Below are 25,426 nucleotides of genomic sequence, written 5' to 3' on the forward strand. Positions count from 1 at the left end.
TGTGACATGCGTGGAGGGTCACAGCTCTTGGGCAGATGTTTCCAGAAGTCCAATGAGAGCCCTGGCCTAAGACCTGCACAGGCTGCACACCCGTGTGGGAACCCAAGAGCCAGCCTCCCAGATTCCCTATACCCACGGCACACCCCCTGCAGCTTCAGGCAAGCACAGAGTAGGCCCAATTGCCCCTCTGATGGCTGGCGGGGGTGCTGGGTGAGGGGCTGCAGCCCACGGGGACTCGGAACAGTGTTGGCTTCCACCCCACCCACCACACCTCCCTTCCTACTTCCCCTCCTGGGACAGGGCCCTGAGGGAAGGAGGCCTTATAGTCCCTCCTCACCTGTAGCTCCAGCTCTCCCTCCTTCCAGAACCAAGCCCAACCCAGTCCATGGCTTCTGAGAGCAGCCACATCAGGACTGGAAGGGGCTGGGTGGGGGGACATCTTCCTCTGCTGCCTGGTGGGCAGAGCTGCCTCCTGTGGCCTGCAGAGCCCTTGCTCAAGCGTCCTACATCAAGACACAGTATAGGCTGGCAGTGGGTTTCAAGTGTGGCCTTCCCTTCGCCCACCCAGTTAAGGACACTGTAGCTGAGATGGTAAATGGGAGAGCCCCAGGGGAGGCTGAGCCACCAGTCGGCACTTATTCCATGACGAATAGGTCACAGCTGCCTGGCCCAGAAGGCCACAGGGCCAGAGGCCACAGGTCCCACTCATCCTGGTTCTGGGCTCTTCAGAGAAGCGAGGTTGGTCTGGGGCCCTTTCCTCCCTCTCCTTCCCCTAGGACAGTGATGAGGCCACTTCCTCACCCCCAGTGAGACAGCACAGCTGGGTGGCTACCCCCTGCTCAGCTCAGCTTTGTGGTTAGGGGAGTTTCAGAGAGAAAGTACTTGGACCCCAGATACTTCCTGGAACCACAGAGGGCAGTGGAGAGGGGTGCCAGGCAGAGAGGGGCTCCAGGCCTGCTGCCAGATGGGCCCTGGTAAGTCAGGGCTCTGTGTTTTGGGGGTAAGCCTGGGGGCTGAGAAGAGGGTTCTGAAAGTAAAGGTGAGTTACTGGCCTGATTGTGGAACTTTGTTGAGGGTTTCCAGGGACAGGAGGATTGAGCGGGATGATGGCTGCCACTGTGTGCCTTTAGCACCCTGCCCACCCTAAGACATTTTTCTGGAAAATACTCTCCCCTGGCTGCTGGACCAGGCAGCTCCATCCTGGGCCCTCTACGGGGTGGGCTGGGGGTGGGGCCAGGGGCCTGGCCTTGTCCCTCTGGGAGGCAGGTGCGGTCTCAGGAAGGGAGAAGCAGGGCAGCAGGGGCTGGCAGTGTTGGGCACTTGGTCCCTTTTGCCATGTGCATGACACAGTCCTGGACCTGACTGCAGAGGACAGAGAACGGGGCTGAGCACAAAATCCTGTCTTAGACAACCAGGGCTGGTGGGAGGGAGATGGGCCAGGTGACAAAGAGAAGGGAAAAGGGTAGGGACTAAGCCAGTAGTCTGGGGTGTGGTTAGCCTCACCAGCAGTCAAAGAAATGCAAACGTGTTTTTAAATGTAAATGGTCTTTAATCCTTCAAATTGGGACAAACAGAGAAGTTGGTTCCCTGATGTTGGAAGGGTCCCTGTTCTCACTAGAGCTGGTAACTCAGAAGTTCCCTCCCCAAAATTCTCCCCGATGGGAGGACAGAAATGAGGTCAAAGACTCGTGTAGAAGGAGGTAGGTGGAGAAGACTGGGACATACCCAGAGATGGTGACACAGCTAGAGAAATTACAGTGAGTCCGCTAGACATGGGGCGGGATGGGGAACCGCAACCTGTCGCTGTTGAGGGCGTGTGTGACCGGTTGGGTGGGGCTCATTCTCTGCCCTTCTGTCAGTCTGAAAAGTCCCCAGTAAATACTTTAAAAATTCTCCTCAACGGACTGAAAGGGATGTAACTCCGGGGACTGGGGCAAGATCATCTGTGTCCTGTGGTTGGAGTGTCCATCTGGACAGTGGGGCTCTTCCAGGAAATAGGCTCATATGGAAAAGAAAAGGCAGAGCAAGGTTGTACCATGGGAGAAGACCCAAGGCCGAGGGAGGGGCTGGGCTGGCCAGTGGGAGGTGCGGCTGACAGCTGAGCTGGGCAGAGATATGGTATTTGAGGGCTCAGCTGTGGCTGGGGGTGACGGGCTTGGTGTGTCCTGGTGGAGTAGAGGCACAGCAGGGGGTGGAGGTGCTAGGCCCAGTGAATGGGGGTCACAGGCTGCCCTGTATCCGCTCCAGTGGTGATGGAGGCCTCAGCCTGTTATAGTCCCCAGTTAGACCAAGGAAGGGAACCCAGTGTCCCCTGGGCCCAGGTTGGTGCTGTGGGTACAGTGGCTGTTCTTACCCCATTCTGGAGGGCTGGCAGCAGGAAGAGCAGTGAGCAGAGAGGGTGATGGGGAACAAGAGACTGGTCCAGGAAGGCCCTCATGGGGAGGTATCAACAAAGGAGCAGTGTCCAGGTGGCTGCATGGGTGCCCCAGGCTGTCTGGTGTGGCAGAAGCTGGACCTCGGCAGTGGGCATTGGGACTCTTTGATGGTCTGGCCTATTCTGTGGCTTCTCTAGGCTGGCTGCTCCCGTCTGGCCTCCTGCTGGGCTCACTGGTCCCTTCCACGTGGTCCACTGGGCTGTTGGTGCCCAAAGGACAGTGATGTGGCCTAGAGCTCAACATCAGCAGCCAGCACGGTGCGGTGACCTTCAGTGTACCTACTAGCTGAGGGCCCAGGGGCCTCAGTGGTCTGGGAGGGGCCTGCATTTTCCGTTCAGCTGCCACTTCCTCTGGTTTTGCAGAAGTGCCTTGAAAATCAGCACCTTTTCTCTACGGGCACAGTTCCTGTGCTTGCTAGACGATTGGGAAGGGCAGGAGCCCGTAGGGCAGGGCCTTGTCCTCCCAGTTTTGGCTCTGCCTGCCCTCCAGAAGCGTCCATCCAGTCAGTGATGGTGGGCAGGCTCCTGGGAGCCCCTTCCCAGGCATCACAGGGGGGCTGGTATGGAACCAGGGCCTTCTGATCTGGGGTCTGACCTGGTGGCCTCTGGTGGTCCTTCTGATCTGTGGTCTGACCTGGTGGCCTCTGGAGGTTTGTTCATGTGGTCCCTCCCTCATGCTTCTTTGCGAGGTGACATTCCTGCTTAGTGCTGGGCCCCGGGGCCTTGGTGCAGACACAGGGAACCCCTCAGTCTCTCCCTTGGGGACCCCAGCTCACTCTGCCACCTGCCTTGGCCCTCTGTGGCTATGCTTCCCACCACACACCTGTTCCTCTTCAGTTGCGGCCATAAAGCCCTGCCCCTCTTGCCGGGCCTTGGACCTTGGGCACAGCAGCCCAGGTGACCGGGCCAGCGCGTCCCAGCTGAGCAGAGGCCGGATAGGTGCAGAATCCACGCACAGGTGCCCACAGATGTGTGAAAGGCCCCTCACTTGTCCCACCATCTTTTTTTTTTTTTCTTTTTTTTTGTAGAAACAGTCTCACTTTATCGCCCTCGGTAGAGGGCTGCGGCGTCACACAGCTCACAGCAACCTCCAAATCCTTGGGCTTAGGTGATTCTCTTGACTCAGCCTCCCAAGTAGCTGGGACTACAGGCGCCTGCCACAACGCTCGGCTATTTTTTTGTTGCAGTTTGGCCGGGGCTGGGTTTGAATCCGCCACCCTCGGCATATGGGGCCGGCGCCCTACCCGCTGAGCCACAGACGCCGCCTGTCCCACCATCTTGATTCACCGGGGCTGGCCTGAGACCCAGCGCTGGGCAGGTGGAAGCCCAGGGAACCCCAGACACCCACCACCCCTGACAAGGGGATATTACATTGGAGGTGGCTTTTCTTGATTCTTGCTTGCCTTGATGTCTCACTTACATATTTTATTATTTTTTTGTGATAGAGTCTTGCTCTATCACTGGAGAGCCATGGCATCATCATAGCTCATTGCAGCCTCCAACTTCTGGGGTCACACAATCCTCCCATCTCAGCCTCTCAGAATGCTAGGATTACAGGCATGAGCCACCCCGCCCTGCCAACATCTTTCTTTCTAATGTGTTTTCGAGGTATTGCTTTAAAATTCTTCACGAGTCAATGAACTTCCTGTAACTTCAGGTCAACATCCTGCCTTCCTGCCACTTGACAAAGACGTGCTGGGGAGCCCATCAGCGGCAGCGCTGGGGCTGGAGTCCACAGTTCTGCCTTCCTTGGGAGCTCCTTCGGGAGAGTCCCAGCACCTGCTGGCTTCCCTTGAGTGTCTCTGGCCAACAGAGTGCAGCCCAGGGTGAGGGCTGGGGTCCACCTGCCCCTGGAGGCCCAGCCTCAGAGAGCAGGGCAAGACCTTCAGGCTGTCCAGGGCTCTGGGAGAGGCGTCCATGCATCAGTGGACAGCCTTAGAATGGTCACTCCCCTGCCTGTGGCTGGTTAGGGTGGAAGCTGTTCTGGGGGCTCTTGCTGGGGGAAGGAAGCAGACAGATGGCTTCAGAGGCACACCCCACCCACCAGCAGGGCTTATATCCCTCTCATGTGTAGATTCAGTGTCCGGCCCACGTGCCCTTCATACCTCAGGTACTTACTTCACCAGGAAAGTGCCCAGCAAGGGGTTTTAAGTACATTTAGATTTTTTGAAACATACTACAAAACTGTGCTCTAGGAAATCTGTGCCAGTTTATTCTTCCATCAGCTCAACACGAAGGACCATGTTGTCACACATGTGATGACATAAATGTCCAAAGTCTTTACTTTTCCAGCCTGATAGATCATGGAAGAGGGATTGTCTTTCAGATGTGTCCCTTTGCATTTCTTGATTGTGAGTGGACTGGGGCATTGTTCAGATTCTGTGAGCTGGTTTTATTTCTTCGGTAAAGCACGTGGGTGGTCTCCCCACCCCAGTGTCGGTGAGTGAATGACGCTGATGCTGAAAGCCGCTTGCAGTGATGGTGCACGGCATTTCCTGCTCTTGGGCTCTTTGAGTCTCCTGCTTACCCTGTGGGTTGCCATGGGGCCCCTACCATGCTCACTAACCATTTTGTCAGATAAATTAATCTTTGGTTTAATCTGGTTTCCCTAAAGCAATTTCAACCTGCTCTTTTTCTAGGTCATTTTAAACCCTCAGTGTAAACCACAGAAAGGACCAAGACGTGTGCCCCGTGTTGAGAACCACAGAGGCTGGAGCCCACGACATGCCAGGTGAGAGGGCCACCTGGGCTCTGCCCATGGAAGGGAGACCCCGTAAGAATTTTGCCTCATGATTCAAAATTTAACATACAAAAAATAAATGATCATAATAAAACTCACTCCAAGACAACACACCTGAGGCACTCTCCTGGGGTGCTCACAGTTCCTGATAAGTTCTGGGAAAGCCAGGAACCGGGTGAGGGATATTGGCATCCCTTAGCTGTCCACTTCCTGGAAAGTGACTGCTGCCGAGCAGGGAGCTGTCCCCAGGTCCCCAGGCCCCACTCAGCTCCCGGAGGGTCAGCAGTGGCCTGTGTAAGCCCCTCTCCTGCCCTAACATAGAAGGCTCTTTTCCCAGGAGGTCACCTGCGTGGGGGCAGCCTTACCACCAGCCTGGCACAGAGGTGATGGCCTGGAGGCCACCTGAAGTAAGGGACCAGCACCTCTGTTAGGTGAAGGCTGGGGGGCCCCAGACCCCTGCTGGGTGTCGCTTGCATCTGCCCCTGGGTTTTTGGATTTGATGTGCTTTCTCCCCAGAGCATGGAACCATCACGGTGCAGTCAGTGCCAGAAAGACATCTGAGCCCTAGAGTGGGGACAGGCCACCCAGGCTTCTCCAGCGAGGGCTGGGTACTCCTGTGATGGGGAGCAGAGCTGCCCAGGAGGGAACAGCATTGTCAGGTCTCTCTCCCAAGTACTGCCCCACTGCCCCCACCCACCAGCCACAGCCTAGTCTCTTGGCCAACGAGCTCACAGCTGGATCTGACTGGGGGTGGGCAGCTTGCTCACACCCTGAGCCCCAAACTCTCTCTCTGCCCAAAGTGGGGAGGAAGGTGGATGAGGCGACCCAGAAAAGTTTGTGGTTGGCTCGGTGCCTGTAGCTCAGCGGCTAGGGTGCCAGCCACATACACTGGACCTGGGGGGTTAACAACTATAACCAAAAAAAAGAAAAAAAAATAGCTAGGCGTTGTGGTGGGCGCCTGTAGTCCCAGCTACTTGGGAGGCTGAGGCAAGAGAATCGCTTAAGCCTGAAGAGTTTGAGGTTGCTGTGAGCTGTGACGCCAAGGGTGACATAGTGAGACTCTGTCTCAAAAAAAGAAAAGTTCATACGAGTGGCATGGCCACTCACAACACTGGGATGGCCATGGTCAGAAAACCAGAGACAGGTTGGGCATGGTAATCTCAGCACTGTGAGAGGCCCAGATGAGAGGATGGCTTGAGCTCAGGAGTTTGAGGTTGCAGTGAGCTAGGCTGATGTCACAGCACTCTAGCCTGGATAACAGGGTGAGATTAAAGGAAAAAAGAGGGAGAGAAAGAGGGGAAGGAGGGAGAGGAGGGAGAGGATGAAGAGAAGGGGAGGAGGAGTAGAAAGGGAGGGAGGGAGGCAGGGAGGACGGACTAGAAATAACAAGTGCTGGTCAGGATGTGGAGAGACTGGCGCCCTCGTGGGCTGCTGGTGGGCATGTATAGTGGTGCAACTGCTACGGAAAACAGCCTGGAGGTTCCTCAAAAAGTTGAAAACAGAATTACCATGCAATCTAGCTGTCCCACTTCTGGGTATGGGCCCAAGAGAACTGAAGGCAGGTAAGTGAACAGATATGTACATGCCACGTTCGCAGCGCCATTATCCACAGCAGCTAAACCCTGGAGGCAGCCGAGTGTTCACTGAGAGATGGACACATGGATAAGCAGAGTGTGCTCAAAGTCACATCTTGGAGTGTTACTTTGTGAGGGAGTCACTCAGCCTTAAAAGAAGGGAATCCTGACACCTGCTCCAATAGGGACAGGCTTCAATGCCATTTAGGGGAGCGAAATTAGCCAGACACAAAAAGGCAAATGCTGTGTGACCCTGAGAGTGCTGGAACCTACACAGAGGTGGGATGGCAGGTGCCAATCTGGGGTGGGAGTTAGGTTTAGTAGGGACAGAATTTCAGCCTGGAGAGATAAGAAAGTTCTGCGGATGGATGGAGATGATGGTTGGGTGAGGCAGCTGCCACCAGGGAGCCAGCTCCATGGGGCGGAGTCCTCCCCCAAGACCCCGTGGCTGTCCAGGTGTGGCTGTCCAAAGCGGATGGAATACCTAAGTCACCTCATTCAGAAGATCACAGGCATGGCAGCTGGACTTACAGGTGGCTACTTCCCGCAGCTGCAGAAGCTGAGACGTGGCTGAGGCCTTCAACACACTGAGGCCAAAGTGCATCCTGGGGAAATTGTCTCTAAAACTGGGGTAAAATAAAGGTACTTCATACAAACCACAGCTGGGAGAGTTTGCCCCAACAAGCTCTTTTTTTTTTTTTGAGACAGAGTCTCTGTTGGCCTGGGTAAAGTGCTATGGCATCACAGCTCACAGCAGCCTCAACTCCTAGGCTCAAGAGGTCCTCCTGCCTCAGCCTCCTGACTAGCTGGGACTATAGGCACCTGCCACCATGCCCAGCTAGTTTTTTTTTTTTTTTTTTTTGGCTGGGGATAGGCTTGAACCCACCACCTCCGGCATATGGGGCCAGCGCCCTACTCCTTTGAGCCACAGGCGCTACCCTGCCCAGCTAGTTTTTTAATTTTTAGTAGAGAAGGGAGTCTCACTCTTGCTGGTCTCCAACTCATGAGCCAGAGCTCAGGATCCTCCCACCTTGACCTCCCAGAGTGCTGGGATTACAGGTGTAAGCACCGTGCCCAGCCCCCAACAAGCTCTTCTTAGCAGAATTTCCAAGGGATGTCAGAAACTGTGGTGGGCTGAATGTTTGTATGCTCCCCCACCCTGAATTCTTATGTTTGAATCTTCAATCCCAAGGGGATGTGTTAGCAGGTGGGGTCACTGGGAAGGTGGGATGATGCTCTTAAAAAGAGGCCCCAAAGGAACCCCTGTCCCTCCCACCATTGGGGACACAGGACAAGGTGCCATCTATGGACCAGGAAGCCCTCATGGGACACTGAGTATGCTCACCTGGGTCTGTGACTTCCACCTCCAGGCTGTGAGAAATAAGTGTGCCTAGGAGCAGCCCAGTCTGCAGAGTTTGTGAGGGAACACTAGGCAGGCTCAGACATTCAGGAAGGAACTAAATGGTTGTGGAAAGGCCAGACACAGTGGCCCACACCTGTAATCCCAGCACTTTGGGAGGCTGAGGAGGACAGATCCCTTGAGCTCAGGAGTTGAAAACCAGCCTGAGCAAGAGCAAGACTCCACCTCTACTAAAAATAAAGAAAACTAGCCAGGTGTAGGGTGGGCACCTGTAGTGTCCCAGCTACTTGGCAGGCCAAGGCAGGAGGATCTCTTGAGCCCAAGAGAGGTTGTTGTGAGCTGTGATGCCACAACACTTTACCAAGGGTGACAAAGTGATACTCTGTCTCAATTTTAAAAAGAAAGAAAGAAACAAAAAAAAAGAAAGTTTTTAAGCACTTATTGTGTCTTGTCTGGAGTTACCATGAAGCTTCTTGCTCTTTCTTGGGCTGTAAAGCCTTTCTTAGGTGGCTGCCAGGTGCTCCCGTCCTCACTCTTGTCTCTCTGTCCTACAGGAAACACCTCCCAAGTGACCAACTGTGCCCCATGGGCTCCTGAGAACTGCAACGTGTCCTTTGAGGAGAGCAGAGTGATCCTGGTAGTGGTGTACAGCGCGGTGTGCACGCTGGGCCTTCCGGCCAACTGCCTGACCGCGTGGCTGACGCTGCTGCAGGTGCTACAGGGCAACGTGCTGGCGGTCTACCTGTTCTGCCTGGCGCTGTGTGAGCTGCTGTACGTGGGCACCCTGCCACTCTGGATCATGTACGTGCAGAACCAGCACTGCTGGACCCTGGGCCCATGGGCCTGCAAGGTGACCGCCTACATCTTCTTCTGCAACATCTACGTCAGCATCCTCTTCCTCTGCTGCGTCTCCTGCGACCGCTTTGTGGCAGTGGTATATGCTCTGGAGAGTCGGGGGCACCGCCGCCAGAAGACCGCCGTGGTCATATCTGTGTCCATCTTTCTCCTGGTCGGGCTGGTTCACTACCCAGTGTTTGAGATGGAGGACAGGGACACCTGCTTCGAGACGCTGCAGATGGACGCCAGGATTGCTGGGTACTACTACGCGCGCTTTGCTGCGGGCTTCGCCCTGCCCCTCCTTCTCATCGCCTTCACCAACCAGCGCATCTTCCGGAGCATCCGGCGCAGCGTGGGCCTGGATGCCGCCCAGAAGGCCCGGGTGCGGCGCTCCGCAGTGGCTGTCGTGCTCATCTTCCTGTTCTGCTTTGCACCCTACCACCTGGTGCTCCTCCTCAAAGCTGTCGCCTTTTCCTACTATAGAGGGGACCGCCAGGATGTGTGTGCCTTTGAAGCCAGGCTCTACACAGCCTCCACGGTGTTTCTGTGCCTGTCCACGGTGAACAGTGTGGCCGACCCCATCATCTACGTGCTGGCCACAGGCCACTCTCGGCAGGAAGTATCCAGAATCCACAAGGAGTGGAAAAAGTGGTCCAGAAAGACAAACATTACCAAGCTCACGTGTTCCAAGGACTCAGGGGAGATAGGATCACCTACAGCACTCACAGACCACTACATATTCCTGGGGCCTGTCCACCCTCTGGGCTCACAGCAGGACATGTGGGGCTCAGGGTGTTCCCTGAGCCAGCTGGGCGAGGAGTCCTGCTGAGCTCACATACTGCAGGGGAGGACAGCAGGGATGAGAGGGGGCACCCAGTGGCCAGTGGTGTCTGCTAAGCCACCAGCCGGTGTCCATGCAGATAGCCATGGAGGCCTCTGAAGACACACTTCAGGTCTCTTGCTCCCTTCAAGAACCTCTGCCCTTGTGTGTCATAGCCCTAGGATTTCCCACATAGGCAGTTGCAGTATCTAAGGTGGCCTGCACTGAGAGCTGCAGACAAGAGGACGTCTTGCTGGCAGCCCGTCTGGCCAGCTCCCTCAGCTGTCAGCAAACAGTAGAGGCCCCAGGCAGCTGCCCAGTTAGCATCCTTGCTGGTGCCTTTATTTTGTGTGACTTTCCACAAATGTTGCCTGGATAGGATAGGATGGTGCACCGTAGGCTTTCCGGGTTTCTGCCACAGAATGTGGATATGAGCCAGGCCACAGGTTGCCTAGTGCTGTGGGACATGGGAGCTGGCCTTGAGAGTCCTCATCTGGAGTTGGCTCCATGCCGAGTGCACATGTGCTGCCTTGGGGTAGGTGGTCAGCTACTCTGGCTCCTGAATGGCCACCCGTGGGCCCCTGGGGAGCCCCACATGTTCATGCTGGGAGCAAACATTGGCAGGAAATGCTGGTGGACACCCTGGGTGGGGTATGACACACTTGCCACAGAGGCAAGGGACCCTTGGAATTCCTGGCTCTGTTGTCAGGGAGAAGTGGCTGAGGGGTCCGCAGAACCTGTCAGCAGCAAGTGTGTGACACGGACCCTGGCCCCCAACCCCTTCACTTGGCTGGAGCACAGGAGCTGCTCTGCGTGTTGTGGAAAGCCATCACCTGGGAACCCCATGGCCCAGAGGCAGACCCAGGCTTTACTCCTGACCAGCTTGCTGAGCCAGCTCATGTCTCTGCCTTGGTTTCCCCATTTATAAAACAGGGCCAATGACACCTACCTCACTGAGTCACTGCCAGGGCTAACTGTCCTCCCCTCTGTATCCTCTACCCTGCCCTTCACACACAGAGCAGGGCCAACCCTCGTTGCAGGGCCCTGGGATGTCACAGTCCCTTTCTGTGTGGCAGCTGTCATTCTTCACTGTGAAAGGCATTGAGAAAAATGCACTTAGAAATAAAAGCACATAAATGCATGTTAGCCCAACTTCTTCTTTAAAAGAAACAATGCAACTTTACCGTGTGGACTGACTGATTAAACTCTTTCCTCCGGGGCTCTTTTGGGTGCTCTCACAGGGACAGCCATGGAGGGGCTTGGTGAGTGGGGGCCGGGGTCCTGGAGCAGTCTGGAGAACTCAGCGCTTGGGCGAGAGGGAGCACGCCATGTTTAGGGGGGTATTGATCCCCATGGCTGCTGCAGTTGCCTCAAACTTGGCAGCTTACCACAACAAAACTGATCCCTGTGGTTCTGGAGACCAAAACTCCATTTTTTTAGCTTTTGCTGCCACAAAGCAACAACTAAACAGCCTTCTCCTTCCAGAGCTGGGTTCTGCCATATGCTGCCCAGGGGGCTGCAATCTGGACTTCAGGGTGGGGACGGTCCAGCTTGGGGCTGGGAGCTGCATGGAGCACCTGGCTCAGGACAGACCGTGTGGAAATCCCCCCAGATTCCCAAAGGATAGCTCACTTTGGGCAGGCATCATCCTCTGCTCCCTAGACCCATCGTCCATAATTTGGGAAAGGTGGGCTAATGCAGACACTGGCACACCATAGGGTAGGTGTTCATTTCAGCTTCCTGGTTGGGGGCCCACCACAGGGTAGGCGTTCATTTCAGCTTCCTCGTTGGTTTCCCCAACCAGGGGGGAAGGAAGTTCATTTATGAAAAGGTCTATCTGTCCCCAGGTGCTGGTCCTGAACAGACCCAGGGAGTTTACCTTTCCCACGAGTCAGCTTCCTGCAGCCGCCAGGGGGCAGCATCTGAGAGGCCCTGCCACTGCCTCCCACCTGCCTGTGTCCAGGGTCCCTCTGCCGGATCTGGGCAGCATGTCTGTGAAACCAGTTGTTACTCTGCATTGGACTTCTCTCCCTGAACACCCATCTGGTGTGTTCAGCGGTGGTTTGCTTTCCACATGGTCGAGAGTATGCCACCAACTTCCCATGGATGATCCTCCTCTGATAGGCATGCAGATGGTTTCCAGTTTGAAGCTGTCAACATAAAAAATATAGAAAGACATCGGGAGGCTGAGGCAAGAGGATCGCTTAAGCCCAGGAGTTGGAGTTTACTGTGAGCTGTGTGAGGCCACGGCACTCTATTGAGGGCCATAAAGTGAAACTCTGTCTCTACAAAAAAAAAAAAATATACAGAAAGACAAATCTCTCAGTTAAAAAAAGGTTTTATTTGGGAATAGTATACAAGAAGTAGGACTGCAATCCAGGGCAACATAGTGACTGCAGTGGCCTCTGGTACGTCCAGAGAGAAAAGGGGAAGTTTGGATTTGGGGACAGAGCTGCACTCGTTGTTGTTAGGAAGTGTGGCTGAGTTCTGACTGGCAGATGTCCTGGTAGCTGGGTGGGACTTACAGTCTAGGGAGTTACAAGTCCGGCCCTGGCAGTTTTGGTTGGGGCTTGTGCCAGAAGATGTCAGATATGTGCTCCCTACTATCAGCCTGCTGTCCTCGGGTGGCCCCGGGCAAGCTGCAGCATGAAATATTTCCCCGCAGTAGTTCTGTTATCAGGCAAATCTCGTGTGAGCCCCTTCTACCCCAACTTGCAGGCATGACAGCTTTCACAGACTGCTGAGTCACTGGCTATTGGTGCTCAGCGCTGGGGGGTTCTGCCACTCAGCTCTGAAATGACAGTCCAGCTTACAACTTGCTTATTCTTCAGGCATCTCCTGGCTCCTCTTGGCCCCTTTGTATTTACACATAAATTTTAGAATCAGCTTGTTAATTTCTATAAATAATTCGGGATTCTGATTGGGATTGCATTGGATCTGAAGATAAATCTGGAGATCTGATTGTCCTTTTTTTTTTTTTTAGAAGAGGTCCTCTTGCCTCAGCCTCTGGAGTAGCTGGAACTGCAGGTGCCCACCACCACACCTGGCTAATTTTTCTATTTATAGTAAAACTGGGGACTTGCTCTTGCACTTGCTCAGGCTAATGCCACTACACTGCCACCAGAGGCAACAGATTGAGGCTCTGTCTCAAAAAACAAACAAAAACATTTGTAGAAATGAGATCTTGCTATTTTGCCCAGGCTGGTCTCCAACTCCTGAGCTCAAGTGATCCTCCTGCCTCAGCCTCCCAAAATGCTGGCATTTCAGGCATAAGCCACTTGTACCCAGCCAATCCCAGCTGAGGCAAGAGGATTGTTCGAGCTCTTCTAGAAGTTCAAGGTTACAGTGAGCCATGATGACAACATTGCATGCCAGCCCAGAAGTTGAGTGAGACCCTGTCCCTTGTTCCTACAAAAAAGTGAGAAAAAATTTTTAATGCTCGTCAGTTTTAGTGTCTAAATTCCCTGTCTGACACCCCTGTTCATCAGAGCTGAGAACTCAGTTTCAAGGTTTTTCTGGGATCCCCTCGTCCAAGGAGGGGTCCATTCGGTTGGCAGGAGGCTTAGGATTTTAATTTATACTCAACAGTGACTTATTTTTGAGCACAATTCAGATTCCATCCCTTCTCTGTGCAACACTCCTGGTCTCTATTGTGATGATCTAAAATTAAGATCCTAAGCCCTCTGCTAACTGAATGGACCGCTTTCAGCCCAGGGGTTCCCAGAAACATCCATCTTAAAACAGAATTCTCAGCCGTGAGGGGATGGAGGAGGAAAGCACGATTACATACACATGGTTTCCCTTCATAAACTTCGTGACTCCTCCTATAGCTTGAATATGTATATCTGACTATCCTACTCAGTATAAAATCCTTTTCCTGGTCTCTTCTCAGGAGCACCCGCCCCCCTAACCTCGCTTCTGGCTGGGGCTCTGCTTTCCAGCCTGCTGAAATGGCCACCCTTTATGAGAAATAAGACTTTTCTTTCTCCAAAGTATAAACCTTGTTAATTTTTTTTTAGTTAACACCATCCCACCCAAGTCCCTCTCTGGACCTCAAATTTCTTCACCCTATCCCCTCACACCTAAACTTCCCCACAAGACTACAGGTTGTTTCTCCCCGCATTAACAAGCTCTTGCCTCAGAGAATCGCTTAAGCCCAGGAGTTGGAGGTTGCTGTGAGCTGTGTGAGGCCACAGCACTCTACCGAGGGCCATAAAGTGAGACTCTGTCTCTACAAAAAAAAAAAAAAGCTCTGAAGGAAAGTACTACCAAATCCAAAAAGGGGGGGAGGGGACCAGATATGTAGCAGCTCCTCGGCTCCTAAAAGAGTTGCGAGTCAAGCCCCAGCATGCTGGAATAAAATCCTCTTGCTGTTTGCATCAAGCGCCGTCTCTTGCGGTTGATTGGGGTCGTCATCGCTCAGGGCAGAGTGGGGGGTCCTGCCCCAAGTCTTTCAGCTCTTGCCTCACGGGCTTTATCCTAGCCATCCATTGGCCTGGAATTCTTTCCATCTGTCAATGGAAAAGAACCCAGACTCGGTAAAATAATTTAAAGAGGTTTATTCTGAGCCAAACGTGTGATCATGGCTCAAGAAAAATCAAGCCTGAGAAGCTAGAGCAAGTGGTCTCACCATGGTTAGGTCACAGTTTGGTTTCACACATTTACAGAGACAGGAATTACTCATAAAATTGTAAATCCTGTTTCCAAAAAAATTCATGGAAGGGGGCAGCGCCGTAGCTCAAAGGAGTAGGGCGCCAGCCCCACATGCCATATGCCGGAGGTGGTGGGTTCAAACTCAGCCCCGGCAAAAAATTGCCAAAAAAAAAAAAAAAGTCATGGAAGGGGTACATCGGTTTAGCCTGAAAAGGACACCTGTTGGGGGGGGGAGCCTGAGGCCTTTTCATTTCAAGATTGTTCTTTTTTAAGCACCACCGAGGCTAGAAAAGTATCATCCTTCTCTTCTCTTTTGCACCTTTTACAAAGGGCTTAGTTCTGTAAAATTTGAATTCACTCAAGGATCCAGAAAGCTCCTTTGGCCCAAGGCAGGTTTCCCACCCCTAGTTGCAAGGTTTTGTTTTTTTTTGGTTAGCAATGTTTTTTTTTTTTCGCCGGGGCTGGGTTTGAACCCGCCACCTCTGGCATATGGGACTGGCGCCCTACTCCTTGAGCCACAGGCGCCGCCCTGGTTAGCAATGTTTTAAGATAAGGATGTCTGTTGGAGACTAGCCACAGGAGTGGCTCAAGTGATCCATTGAGACTCAAGTGATCTATTAAGTAAATTGACCCCTGCAGGTGTGGTTTCAGCTTTGTTGTGCATGCCCTGAGGCCTATTAATTATTTAGTTATCTTATTGTTGCAAAGAATAACTTTCCTTAGGGGGCATAAGGAGGCCTGTCAACTTCCTGTCTCCTATGGCCAGCATCTCAGCTTTAAGGTTTTTCTGGGGTCCCCTTGACCAAGAAGAGGGTCTATACTGTTAGCTGGTGGAGGGGGGGTAGTTTAAGGAGTCTCACGATTTATTTTAGCTCGCACACTCTTCTTTTTGGTGTCATGTGACACTCTCCCTCCTTACCCTAGAGGCCTGTATGGACAATGTCCCCGTTTCATTTTCAGCATTTTCTCACAGATTTACCACTAAGGTTTCTGCAAAACATCTATGTTCTTACATCCTCAATTTTTACATTACACAAAATTTCTGCGCTTGTATTTGGTTCTCGGTTGCAGTCCTGACCTGGTGGGCCTGCTGGGGGCACTCAAAAGTGTTTACAACAATGGCTTCAGCATTTTGTATTCTATTTAAGACATTTTTCATTAAGAAATTGTTTTTTAAAAAATTTGCTTTCTAGCTTGGCGCCTGTAGCTCAGCGGCTAAGGCGCCACCCACATCACTGGAGTTGGCAGGTTCGAATCCAGCCCGGAAACAATGACAACTACAACCAAAAAATAGCTGGGCGTTGTGGCAGATGCCTGTAGTCCCATCTACTTGCGAGGCTGAGGCAAGAGAATTGCTTAAGCCCAAGAGTTTGAGGTTACAGTGAGCAGTGGTGCCACGGGTGGGTGACATAGTGAGACTCTGTCTCAAAAAACAAAAACAAAAACATCGCTTTCTACTGAGAAGAAAAATAGCTCACTGAAGTCTTAACTGTGAGTATGCAAAATTTATCTGGTCTAGAGAGAGAACGTGGGATTTAGTCACACCCACGCTCCCTCCCGAAGCCACGCCCAGGGTGGGGCAATTGCTTAAAACTTTGTTCCCGACTGGATGACTCACCTATAGTCCCTAGTTCCTGGGATCCGCCCTCCAAGGACAATGCAAGCAACAGCTGATGCTACTTTAATGCGGACTCTTGGTAAACACCTAGAAAATGCGCCTTCTTTTTCCTTGAAAACCCACTTGTAAGTGCTAACAGCAGCGCACATTTAGGGCAGCTGGACCCGAGCGCCTTCCCCAGGCTTTGGGACAAGTAAATTACGCATTAGTCGCGGTGTCTGAGTCTTGTTGCAGGTGAGCACGCCCTTCATGGGCTCATTCCTACCGCAAAGCTAGGAAGCCCCCGGAGCCGCCAGGTTTCTGGCCGGGCCTCCCAGACTGCCCAGGCCCGCGCTCTGCGGCCAGAAATCAGGTCAAGTCCAGCCGAGGCCCCCGCGCGCCTCCCCGCCTCCTCCTCCTCCCGCCGCCTCTCGTCCTCTGCATCAAAACCTTCGCACTCCGGCATCCGCATGCGCGCACTCAGACTCCCCCAAGACCCGAGAGCCGGCGGAGCGGGGCCGGGCACTCGGAAACCTGGGAGCCGGAGGGGCGGGGCCGGCGCGCGGACACGTGGGAGCCGGTGGGGCGGGGCATCTGAGAGCGCGCTCTGGCCCCAACGGCCACCACAGTCGCGCGGGAACTCCTGCCGCCGAAGCCCCGCCCTTCCCCATTTGAACCAGAGGCCCCGCCCCCACTCCGGCCAATCAGCGAGCGCGGCGCGTGGCGGCCTCCATGGCGACCCTTTGTAGGCGCTGAGTGACGGCCGTGCGCCCCGCCCCGCCTGGTGGACGCCCCTCCCTTAGCGGCGGCGGGACGCGAGCGGCTGCAGCGGCAGACCAGGCCGAACGGGCGGGCGAGCTCGCGGCGCAGGTGAGCGTCCTGGCGGGGGCCGGGGCGAGGGCGAGGGCAGCTCTAGGTGGCTCCGGGAGGCGCGCGCCTTTGTGTGTGGCGGCGCCCGTGCCCCCCGACGGCCCTCCCTGCCTCGGCGGGGCTCGGGGGCTCTGGCATCGTGGTGAGTAGGGCGCTAGCAACCCGGCGCATCCCGGCCCACCTTTTGGTTCCTCCTGATCGCCCCACTCCAGACTTTCCGGTCGGTGCGGTCCGGGCCTCGGTCGGCTTGTGGATTGCCGTTTGCGGGGAGCGCGGCTGCGGCGGAGCTGGCCGGGGAAGAGCGGGCCCCGGGCCCCGAGCCGCGGCCGCCCGCCTTCCTGTAGCCGTCCGCGGCGCTCTGGAATCCGCGTGCGTGCAGAGTGGGGCGTGGGCGGCAGGAGTCAGCCGCGGAGCTCCAACCCGGCTTCGTGCGGGGTGGACGCCCTCCACGCACCCCAGAGGGCGGGCCGGGCCCGGGAGGCGCCTGCCGGGTGGGTCCGCGCCGTGCGGCCGCCCCGAGGGCTGTCAGCACGTGTGTGGCGGAGCCCCGCCTCCCCTGCTGCGGGGACAGCAGCTCCCGGACCCTGGGCAGTAGGCGGGCAGGGACAGGTCCCGAGATCCCCATGGCGGTCCCCTCCGACAGGATCCCTGTGGAGAACCGTCTTTTTTGATCCAGACAGAGAGTTTTCCCGGCCGCGTCAACCCTTATGGTAGTCCTGTTGGTGTGTGAATGCTGGATGCACAGCCGCGGGGCTGGACGAACCGTCCTCTGGAACAGAGTCGCAGGGCAACGGCCAGTGACTCAGGGCCGGGACCCAGTTCGCTTGCGGGGCTGGGGCAGGAGGATCCCTGAGCTTAGGAGTTGGAGACCAGCCTGAGCAAGACTAAGACTGTCTCTACCAAAAATACAAAAATTGCCCAGGTGTGCCAGTGCCTATAGTCCCAGCAGCTCAGGAAACCAAGGCAGGAGGGTCACTTGAGCCCCGGATTTGGGGGCTGCAGTGAGTTATGAGGCCACTGCACTCCTGGGCCATCAAGACCTGAGGCTTAAAAAAAAGCAGCAATTATGACCCTTTTCTGGGAAGAGTGGCAGGTTTTATCTCGAAAAAAGAGGCCTCACCTTGCTGCTGGAACATGATCTTGAGGAAAACAAAGTTTATTGTCCCAGGTAACAACAAATACTTGAAATTAACCTTTTAGTAATTGCTTGCAGAAAATCTCAAGCAGACTGGTGGAATGGGGTGCTCCCTGGAGCTGGTCACTCTGTGTCCGCAGTTAGCAAGTACACAGCCTTGGGACCTGCCATACTGGCTCTTCCCTGTTTTCCTTTGATGAAGTATTTCAAAGTAGTCTGATTGTGTGATACAAATTAACATTGTTGGGTTGGTGCCCATAGCTCAGTGAGTAGGTCTCTGCCCACATACACAGAAGTTGTATTCAGTGTAGCCGGCCGGGCCTGCTAAACAACAATGACTGCAACCAAAAAATAGCCAGGAGTTATGGTGGGCACCTGTAGTCCCAGCTATTTGGGAGGCTGAGGCAAGAGCATCACTTTAGCCCAAGAGTTTGAGGTTGGTGTGAGCTGTGATGCCACGGCATTCTACCCAGGCTAATAAAGTGAGACTGTCTCTAAAATAAAAAAAAAAAAAAAGTTATGACTTCAACAAGTCACAGTGTTTGATGGCGATACAGTGACACTCCGTCTCTAAAAAAAAGAAAAAGAAAATAAAAGAAAGAAATTAACATTGTTGGCAGCACCCATAGCTCAGCCACGTACACCAAGGCTGGCAGGTTTGAACCTGGCCCGGGCCGGCTGAAGTCAACAATGACAACTACAACCAAAAAATAGCTGGGCGTTGTGGTGGGCACCTGTAGTCCCAGCTACTTGGGAGGCTGAGGCAGGAGAATCACTTAAGCCCAAAAGCTTGAGGTTGCTGTGAGCTGTGACACAACAGCACTTTACCTAGGGTGACATAGTGAGACTTTTTTTTTTTTTGAGACAGAGCCTCAAGCTGTTGCCCTGGGCAGAGTGCCGTGGCATTACAGCTCACAGCAACCTCCAACTCCTGGGCTCAAGCTAGTCTCCTGCCTCTGCCTCCCAAGTAGCTGGGACTATAGGCGCCTGCCCCAGTGCCCAGCTATTTTTTGGTTGCAGCCGTCATTGTTGTTTGGCGGGCCCAGGCTGGATTCAAACCCGTCAGCTCAGGTGTATGTGTCTGGCGCCTTAGCCGCTTGAACCACAGAGCCGTGAGACTCTAAAACAAAACATTGTTAATGTGGATTTGCGGTGAAAACTCAAGACTCAAGTGTGCTTGCCAATGGCTGCAGGCCCTGCTGGCCAGAGCCTGAGAAGCTGCATTTCCAGCTGGCCTGGTTGGGCTGCTGGAGACCTGTAATGTGAGCACTGAGGCTGCAGTGAGCCACGGAATATGGCGGACTGAGGGGTAGATCCCGACGGCCTTGCCCTGAGGGGCTGGTGGGATTTGGGGCCTTGAACAAGAGGTGTGGACCATCTGGCCCTGGAGGGTCTGTTCTCACCTCCGCTCTGGGCGTCTCTTAGGGCCAGGCCGTACCCTGCTGGGTTTGCCCCAAGCATAAATACTAGACCGAGGTGGCCCTCACAGGCCACCTGGGCCCAGCCTAGTCCTTTCGCTCTCCACACAGGTTCTGGGTGATAGCACCTTGGGGTCATGCAATTGTAACAACTGCCCATGAACTTTACCCCTTTTTGTGGTGATAAATCTGTCAGCATTTTATTTTTCCTAATAATCAAGCTATAATTTAATATAATGGGATGTGCAGACATTAGTTGGATAGTTCAGTGCTTTTTGACAAATACGTGGACTGATGTGACATGGGTGCCTGTGTGGACAGTGCACCCTTCCCTGGGAGAGTTTGCTCTGTGCTTGGCCACTTGAGGCATCTCCTACCCCCAGGGTGGTGACCCTTCCATGCTTCTACAACCTGGATTAGCTTTGCCTGTTAAATAGACTTCTATAGTACACACTTTGTGTCTTCTTTTTTCCTGCATGTTTTGAGATTCATCCATGTCATTGCACAGAGTGTTAGGGTTTTCCTTGCTGAATTGTAGTCTATTGTCAGAACACACCGTAGTTTATCCATTCAGCATGTTTGTCAAATGTTGAAAGGATGTTTAAATCCGAGGGCAATGAAACAAGGCTAGCAGTAGGGTTTGGTCCTAGCAGAAGAGTGAATTTGGGACAGGATATGAACAGGCACTGCATATAGACAGAATTCCTGTGTCCCAGGCAGAGGGGTGCAGGGAAGGAGGGAGGCAGATTTCACTGTGCACGCTGGGAGTTGGTGAAGTGGAAGAGAGTTTACCAGCAAGTTTCCAGTTCCTGGTGCTGCCCTTGGGCTGTGGACATTACTAGGCCAAGACCAAGCCCTTCATTTGCTTGAAATCTCTGATGAGGCTGCCAAACCCAATCTGGCCTTAAGAAAGGGTGTGACATCTTCTCCAGTTTACTTGCTTGCAGACTCACGAATCTGGGATTTCTGAGGAAAGGGAGGTAAGGCTGGAGGGCAGTGGTGCTGGGAATGTCCTTCTGGTCTGCCCCATTCTTATTCTTGACTTTTTGTGGCTTGTCCCCATCCTCTCCTGTTGGCCACCCTGACCTGTGAGTCCACCTACATTACCGGGGGTCTGTGAGCTGGTGACTTCATGTTACTCAAGTGGATTTAGTTTCGGGATTTTAGATGCGGTTGAAAAGAGATGGAGAAACCAAAGAAGCAAAGTGGCTGGCCACTGAGGAGCTCTTGGGTTTAAATCTTTTTCCCCAACACAGGGTGTGTTTTTATTTTTTGACGTAGTCATATGTTAATTTTCAATATGCTTAGCAATTTTAAGCTAGTGACTTAAAGACAAAAAAGCCTCTGAAAAAGTTAAATTTGCAGACATGACAAATAGCTTGAACACTCACTAGAAGTAAGGCTGTGCCAAGATGCTTTTGGAGGACTTGGCGCTAAGCACCTTCTTTGACTCAGACAGCTGAGGGGCTGTGTTGAGAGTGACACCCCACTGCTGTCCTGGGGAAAAAAAGCTACGGTCACTTTGTTTTTCTTTCACTTTTTATTTTGACATAATTACAGACCCACCGGAAGTTGCAGGGCAGCGTTCAGGAGGTCCTGGGTACCCTGTGTTCCCCCAGCCCTGGCCATCTGTAGTGTATCCAGCCAGGCCCAGGGTCTGGGGGCTTGATGTGCAGTCGGAGCACTTGGTAGGCCTCCCACAGTCATGGGGCAGAAAACTCCCTCACACCAAGATCTCCTCAGGCATGTCCTTTTCTGGCCTTGCCATCCCAGGACTTGAGCAATAGCAAAAAGTGTCACAGAAACAGGTTGTGCACGGGACGCAACCTTCAGAGGCTGGCTTTTTGCCCCAGCATAATTCCCTTCAAATCTGTCCAGACCACCCTGGGTATCAATAGTTCATTGCTCTCTGCTGCAAAGCAGGATTTCATGGTGTGGTCAGATCAGAGTTCGTGTGACCATGCCCCAGGTATAGGGGTCTGTCCCCAGTTTGGGGCATTTATGAACACTGCACATTTTTGCATGAATGTTGATTTTCATTTCTCTGGATAAATGGCTCAAAAGGTCACTTAATACTGTAAAATTTTAAGAACATCAAGTGAACAGAAGGTGAGATTTTCGACATTGAAAGGAAATTCAGAGGAAAAGGGAACCTCTTTTTTCTGTCTACCCACGGGTAGGATCAGCAAGGGTGAGCCTTGTGTGTGGGGGGTTCCTGGGAGGGTGCAGTTGGCAGCTGGTTCTCTAGCCAGGCAGGACTCCATTTGCTCCCCAGACCCCACAGTGGACAGCACACGGCCTCACACCCCTGCTTTTCGGAGACATCTGGGCATGCCTAGTCACAGGGAACCATCAGATTTATTTATTTTTTTAAGGAATTATCAAGTTTGCATATTTAAAAAAATTGTTTATACGTACCTCAAATGGATTATTTAAAATAAAAATGTTTAGCTACATTACATACGTGAGAAGAGAGAAACTTGGTAATGTCAAGGTAATGCCTTGGTAAGGCTTAAATACCTACTCCAGGAAGGGCCACTCAGTGGCAAGCTGGCCCATGCCAGCACCTGCTGGTGGGGTGTTGCCCACTTCCAGCCCCCAAAGATCTCCCACTTTAGAGTCAGTTTGAAAGGTCAGTTTCCACATGTTTTTCCTTCTGGGTAGAGATAGGTGCTGTACATCCTGAGAGAGGCTCACAGTGGGAGCCTTATGTGCCCCTGGCGCCTGCCTGGGTCTGGGGCACAGCCCAGGAATCTGCCCTTCCAACATGTAGCACCAGTGCTCTGAGTCACGCGCTGACAGATACTGGCTCAATTAGCTGTACACTGCTATAAAGCACAGATGGGGACCCCTGCAACACACAAGCCCCAAAGGATTTTGGCTGCTTTGAAGAGAGAAAGGAGTTGGGAGGAAAAGGGAAGGTGGCCTCTGAGGTCATGGTTGTATAGGCTTGTTCCTGAGGGGGCTTGGGGAGTATCAAGCAGAAGCAGCCTCGTGGGTGCTCTGTACCCGGGACGTCCAGGGAATCTGTGTGTGCCCTGGGCTGGGCTGGCTGCTGCAGCAGCCTGGGCTCCAGGGGCTGCTCCAGGCCACTGCAAGGGTGCTCTGTCCTTTCCTTCTAGAATGTGACACATTGCATGCCTGCCTACCTGCTGGGAAGGAACGCCCAGCTGGCAAGCCTGCCCTTTGTGTCCTGGTGGTGCGGCTTTCCAGGGGCTGGCAGCAGTCCATGTGGACACTTGTTAGTGGAAGCGCTGAGAAAGCAAGGAATGAACCCTTGTGAAATGGGGGTGTGACATCCCCAGTCACGATCCCAAGGGGAGTCGGTAGACGGCAGGTGTACGCCCTGCCCCTGCTCCTGGGCCTTTTATGCCTTTGTCTCAACCCTCCCCCCCCCCCGGCCCTGTCTCTCTTTTTTCTCATATGTACCATGATTAAATTTTCCAAACAGCCTTTTAGCCTAGCTCTTGAAAACTATTTCTCCTATTTTTAGTCCATTTACCTTTTTTGGTAGAGAAAACTGGTCTGTATTTTAGAGATTTGTCTAGATTGTAGATGGGGCACACACGGGTGCTGTTCTGAGGGGAGTTGTCCCCAGTCTTCACTGCCTGTTAGGTCATCACTGCTTCTTTCTTGGAGTCAGAAACTAAGCCACAGGGTGTTGTCTGTCAGAGATTCTGCCTGGTGCTAAATGGCATCTTCCTTGGTCTCAACAGGACACCATGTTTGCAAGAGGATTAAAGAGGAAGTGTGCTGATCATGAGGAAGACCTGGGGGCAGCCCTGGCTGGCTTTAAGGCCATCCCCTCCTACAGCCTGCAGCGGCAGTCGCTCCTAGACATGTCCCTGGTGAAGCTGCAGCTCTGCCACATGCTGGTGGAGCCCAACCTCTGCCGCTCAGTCCTCATAGCCAACACAGTCCGGCAGATCCAGGAGGAGATGACACAGGATGGGACGTGGCGTGTGGCCGCACCCCAGAGCACAGGCCAGGCTCCCTTCGATCGCCTAGTCTCCACAGACATCCTGTGCCGTGCAGCACGGGAGCAACTAGGGATGCGCCCTGTTCCTGGTGTGGGAGATGGCCACATGCTAAGCCCTGCTTCTGAACTTTCTGCAGTCCCCTCGGCACAGGTATCAAGGAACCTTCAGGACAGTGTCTGGGAAATGGACAACCCCCGGGAAAATAGAGGAAGCTTTCAGAAGTCACTAGATCAGATCTTTGAAACACTGGAGACCAGAAGCCCTGGCTCCACAGAAGAGCTGTTCTCAGACATGGACAGTTCCTACTATGACTTGGACACGGTGTTCACGGGGATGGTGAACAGTGCCAAGCCGGGACCCTGTGATGGGCTCCAAGGCTTGGCCCCAGCAGTTGCCTCACCCCCTCCCTCTAGCTGCAAGTCTGACTTGGGCGAGCTGGACCATGTGGTAGAGATCCTGGTGGAGACCTGAGGCAGAGGCTACAGCTGTCCCACAGTGCTCGTGGTCAGTCTGCAACCTGAGGATGTCGAGCACTCGACTGCAGAAGAAAGTTCTATGTGGCCTGCAGCCAGTGGGGTCTATAAGCCCCCGCCTGGTCATAGTGGAGCTGGGTCTCCTCTCAGGCTTCCTGCCGGGGGCCAGTCTTGATATCCCCCACAGCCTGGGCCCCTCATCCCTTTTTGTGTCCTGGCTGCAGCCACCACGGAGGACAGTGAGCCACAAACTGCATCAACCTCATTTAAATTTAGATAGGTGAATTTTTAAACATATAAAATTAAGTTTTATATGTTTTAGGCAGTATTTTGCCTTAAGAGATATTTTTTAAACTTTTAATACTTTACCTCTTTAGATATTTTCAGCTATTTTCTTAAAAGTATATTTTTTCTATGAACATCCTCTGCTGCTACATTAGAAACTTTTATAGCAAAACACTTGCATTGCAGTTGGTGTATTTCATGTTTTGGAGGTTTAATTAAGATTTTTTTGTGTGATGAGCTTCACTATATGCCAACAGTATAAATATATTGAGTTTTTACTTTACTTTTGTGTGTGTCCCTTCTCCATTATATTGTATTACACTTAGAGCTTGATTAAAATCGAGAACCAGGCACAGCCACTTCCTTTCTGTCGTTAGATGATCTGCTGTGTGAGCCATGTCTGCCTGCCTAGACGTAAGTGTAAATTAGGGAGGATTTTATTTATGCCTAGTTGTATGTAAATGTCATTAAAGATAAAGTCACCAGCTGCTCTTCAGGGACTCAGCCTCTCATGATGGGCCACCTGTCCTGGGTGGGGCCAGTGCCTGTGGTTTGTGCATGAGGCTGCCCAGTGCCAGGCACATGCGCCTGGAAAGGTGCGGTCTGTGTGCTATTGACTGGAAATGCCTGTGCTGCTCTGTTGGTGCTGGGTCTAAAGTTTGAGGTTAAATTTAAGTTTAGAATAAAATAAATCTGAATCTGTGTAATTTATGGCCCTTGTTCCTGAGGGTGCTGCCACAGTAAGTGGGGCCTGCACCTGTCAGACCCTCTTCCTGCTCACAAGTTGGTGTCCCCAGCCTTGTCCACCTGTGTCCTGTTTTATGCTCCTTCTAGCTTCTCTGCTCCTCAGCCAGAAAGGCTGGTGTTCTGTGCATGTGACCATTGTTTAATCTTGGTGATGTAAACCCCGTGTTATTAAAGCATTATCCAATAAGCAGAATGGAAATGTGTATCAACTCATGTCACACCCTTCAGTGATCCTTCCTTTCCCAAGCCAGTCTCACTGGCTAGTGGTACGGGCTGGGTGTGCCAAGGAGGGAGCAAGTTGCTCTTGTTTTCCTCCCACACTGCAAAATGCCCCCGTGGTCCCTGCTTACTAAAGCCACCGGATGTTCAAAGTGTGAGTAGAGGAAAGTAGTTTAAAAGGTGTTTTATAGGAATAAACCTAACCTGGTGTTCTTTATATAAACAATCCTAACTTTTAAAAATATCATTTGTAGCGTCCATTTTTGGCAGACTTCAGAAGCATG

The 25,426-nt window shown here is 53.0% G+C and overlaps 2 protein-coding genes across 7 annotated transcripts; both read left to right on the forward strand.

Annotated features, from left to right (window-relative positions):
- Nucleotides 1–932: 932 nt before the first annotated feature.
- GPR132 (G protein-coupled receptor 132) lies at nucleotides 933–11,911 on the forward strand. Of its 5 annotated transcripts, none has more exons than XM_053595675.1 (3): nucleotides 933–974; nucleotides 5,074–5,165; nucleotides 8,663–11,911. In XM_053595675.1, the coding sequence occupies exons 2-3, from the start codon at nucleotides 5,159–5,161 to the stop codon at nucleotides 9,772–9,774; spliced, it is 1,119 nt and encodes a 372-aa protein (XP_053451650.1). In that variant the 5' UTR covers nucleotides 933–974; nucleotides 5,074–5,158; the 3' UTR covers nucleotides 9,775–11,911. The 5 variants fall into 5 exon arrangements, 4 of the variants coding, with proteins under 4 accessions (XP_053451650.1, XP_053451652.1, XP_053451649.1 ...); XM_053595677.1 differs by having other exon boundaries at nucleotides 940–1,039; XM_053595674.1 differs by lacking the exon at nucleotides 933–974 and adding an exon at nucleotides 1,564–2,028.
- A 4,907-nt stretch (nucleotides 11,912–16,818) lies between these two features.
- On the forward strand, nucleotides 16,819–25,108 carry CDCA4 (cell division cycle associated 4). Of its 2 annotated transcripts, none has more exons than XM_053594505.1 (2): nucleotides 16,819–16,885; nucleotides 23,155–25,108. In XM_053594505.1, the coding sequence occupies exon 2, from the start codon at nucleotides 23,161–23,163 to the stop codon at nucleotides 23,887–23,889; it is 729 nt and encodes a 242-aa protein (XP_053450480.1). In that variant the 5' UTR covers nucleotides 16,819–16,885; nucleotides 23,155–23,160; the 3' UTR covers nucleotides 23,890–25,108. The 2 variants fall into 2 exon arrangements, with proteins under 2 accessions (XP_053450480.1, XP_053450481.1); XM_053594506.1 differs by lacking the exon at nucleotides 16,819–16,885 and adding an exon at nucleotides 19,817–20,418.
- The last annotated feature ends 318 nt before the right edge of the window (nucleotides 25,109–25,426 follow it).

Source organism: Nycticebus coucang, chromosome 6, assembly GCF_027406575.1.
Source record: "Nycticebus coucang isolate mNycCou1 chromosome 6, mNycCou1.pri, whole genome shotgun sequence".
In the NCBI taxonomy this organism is placed as follows: domain Eukaryota; kingdom Metazoa; phylum Chordata; class Mammalia; order Primates; family Lorisidae; genus Nycticebus; species Nycticebus coucang.

Coding starts and splice junctions, on each gene's coding strand:
- CDCA4 (XM_053594505.1), top strand. CDS start 23,161: ATGTTTGCAAGAGGATTAAAGAGGAAGTGTGCTGATCATGAGGAAGAC.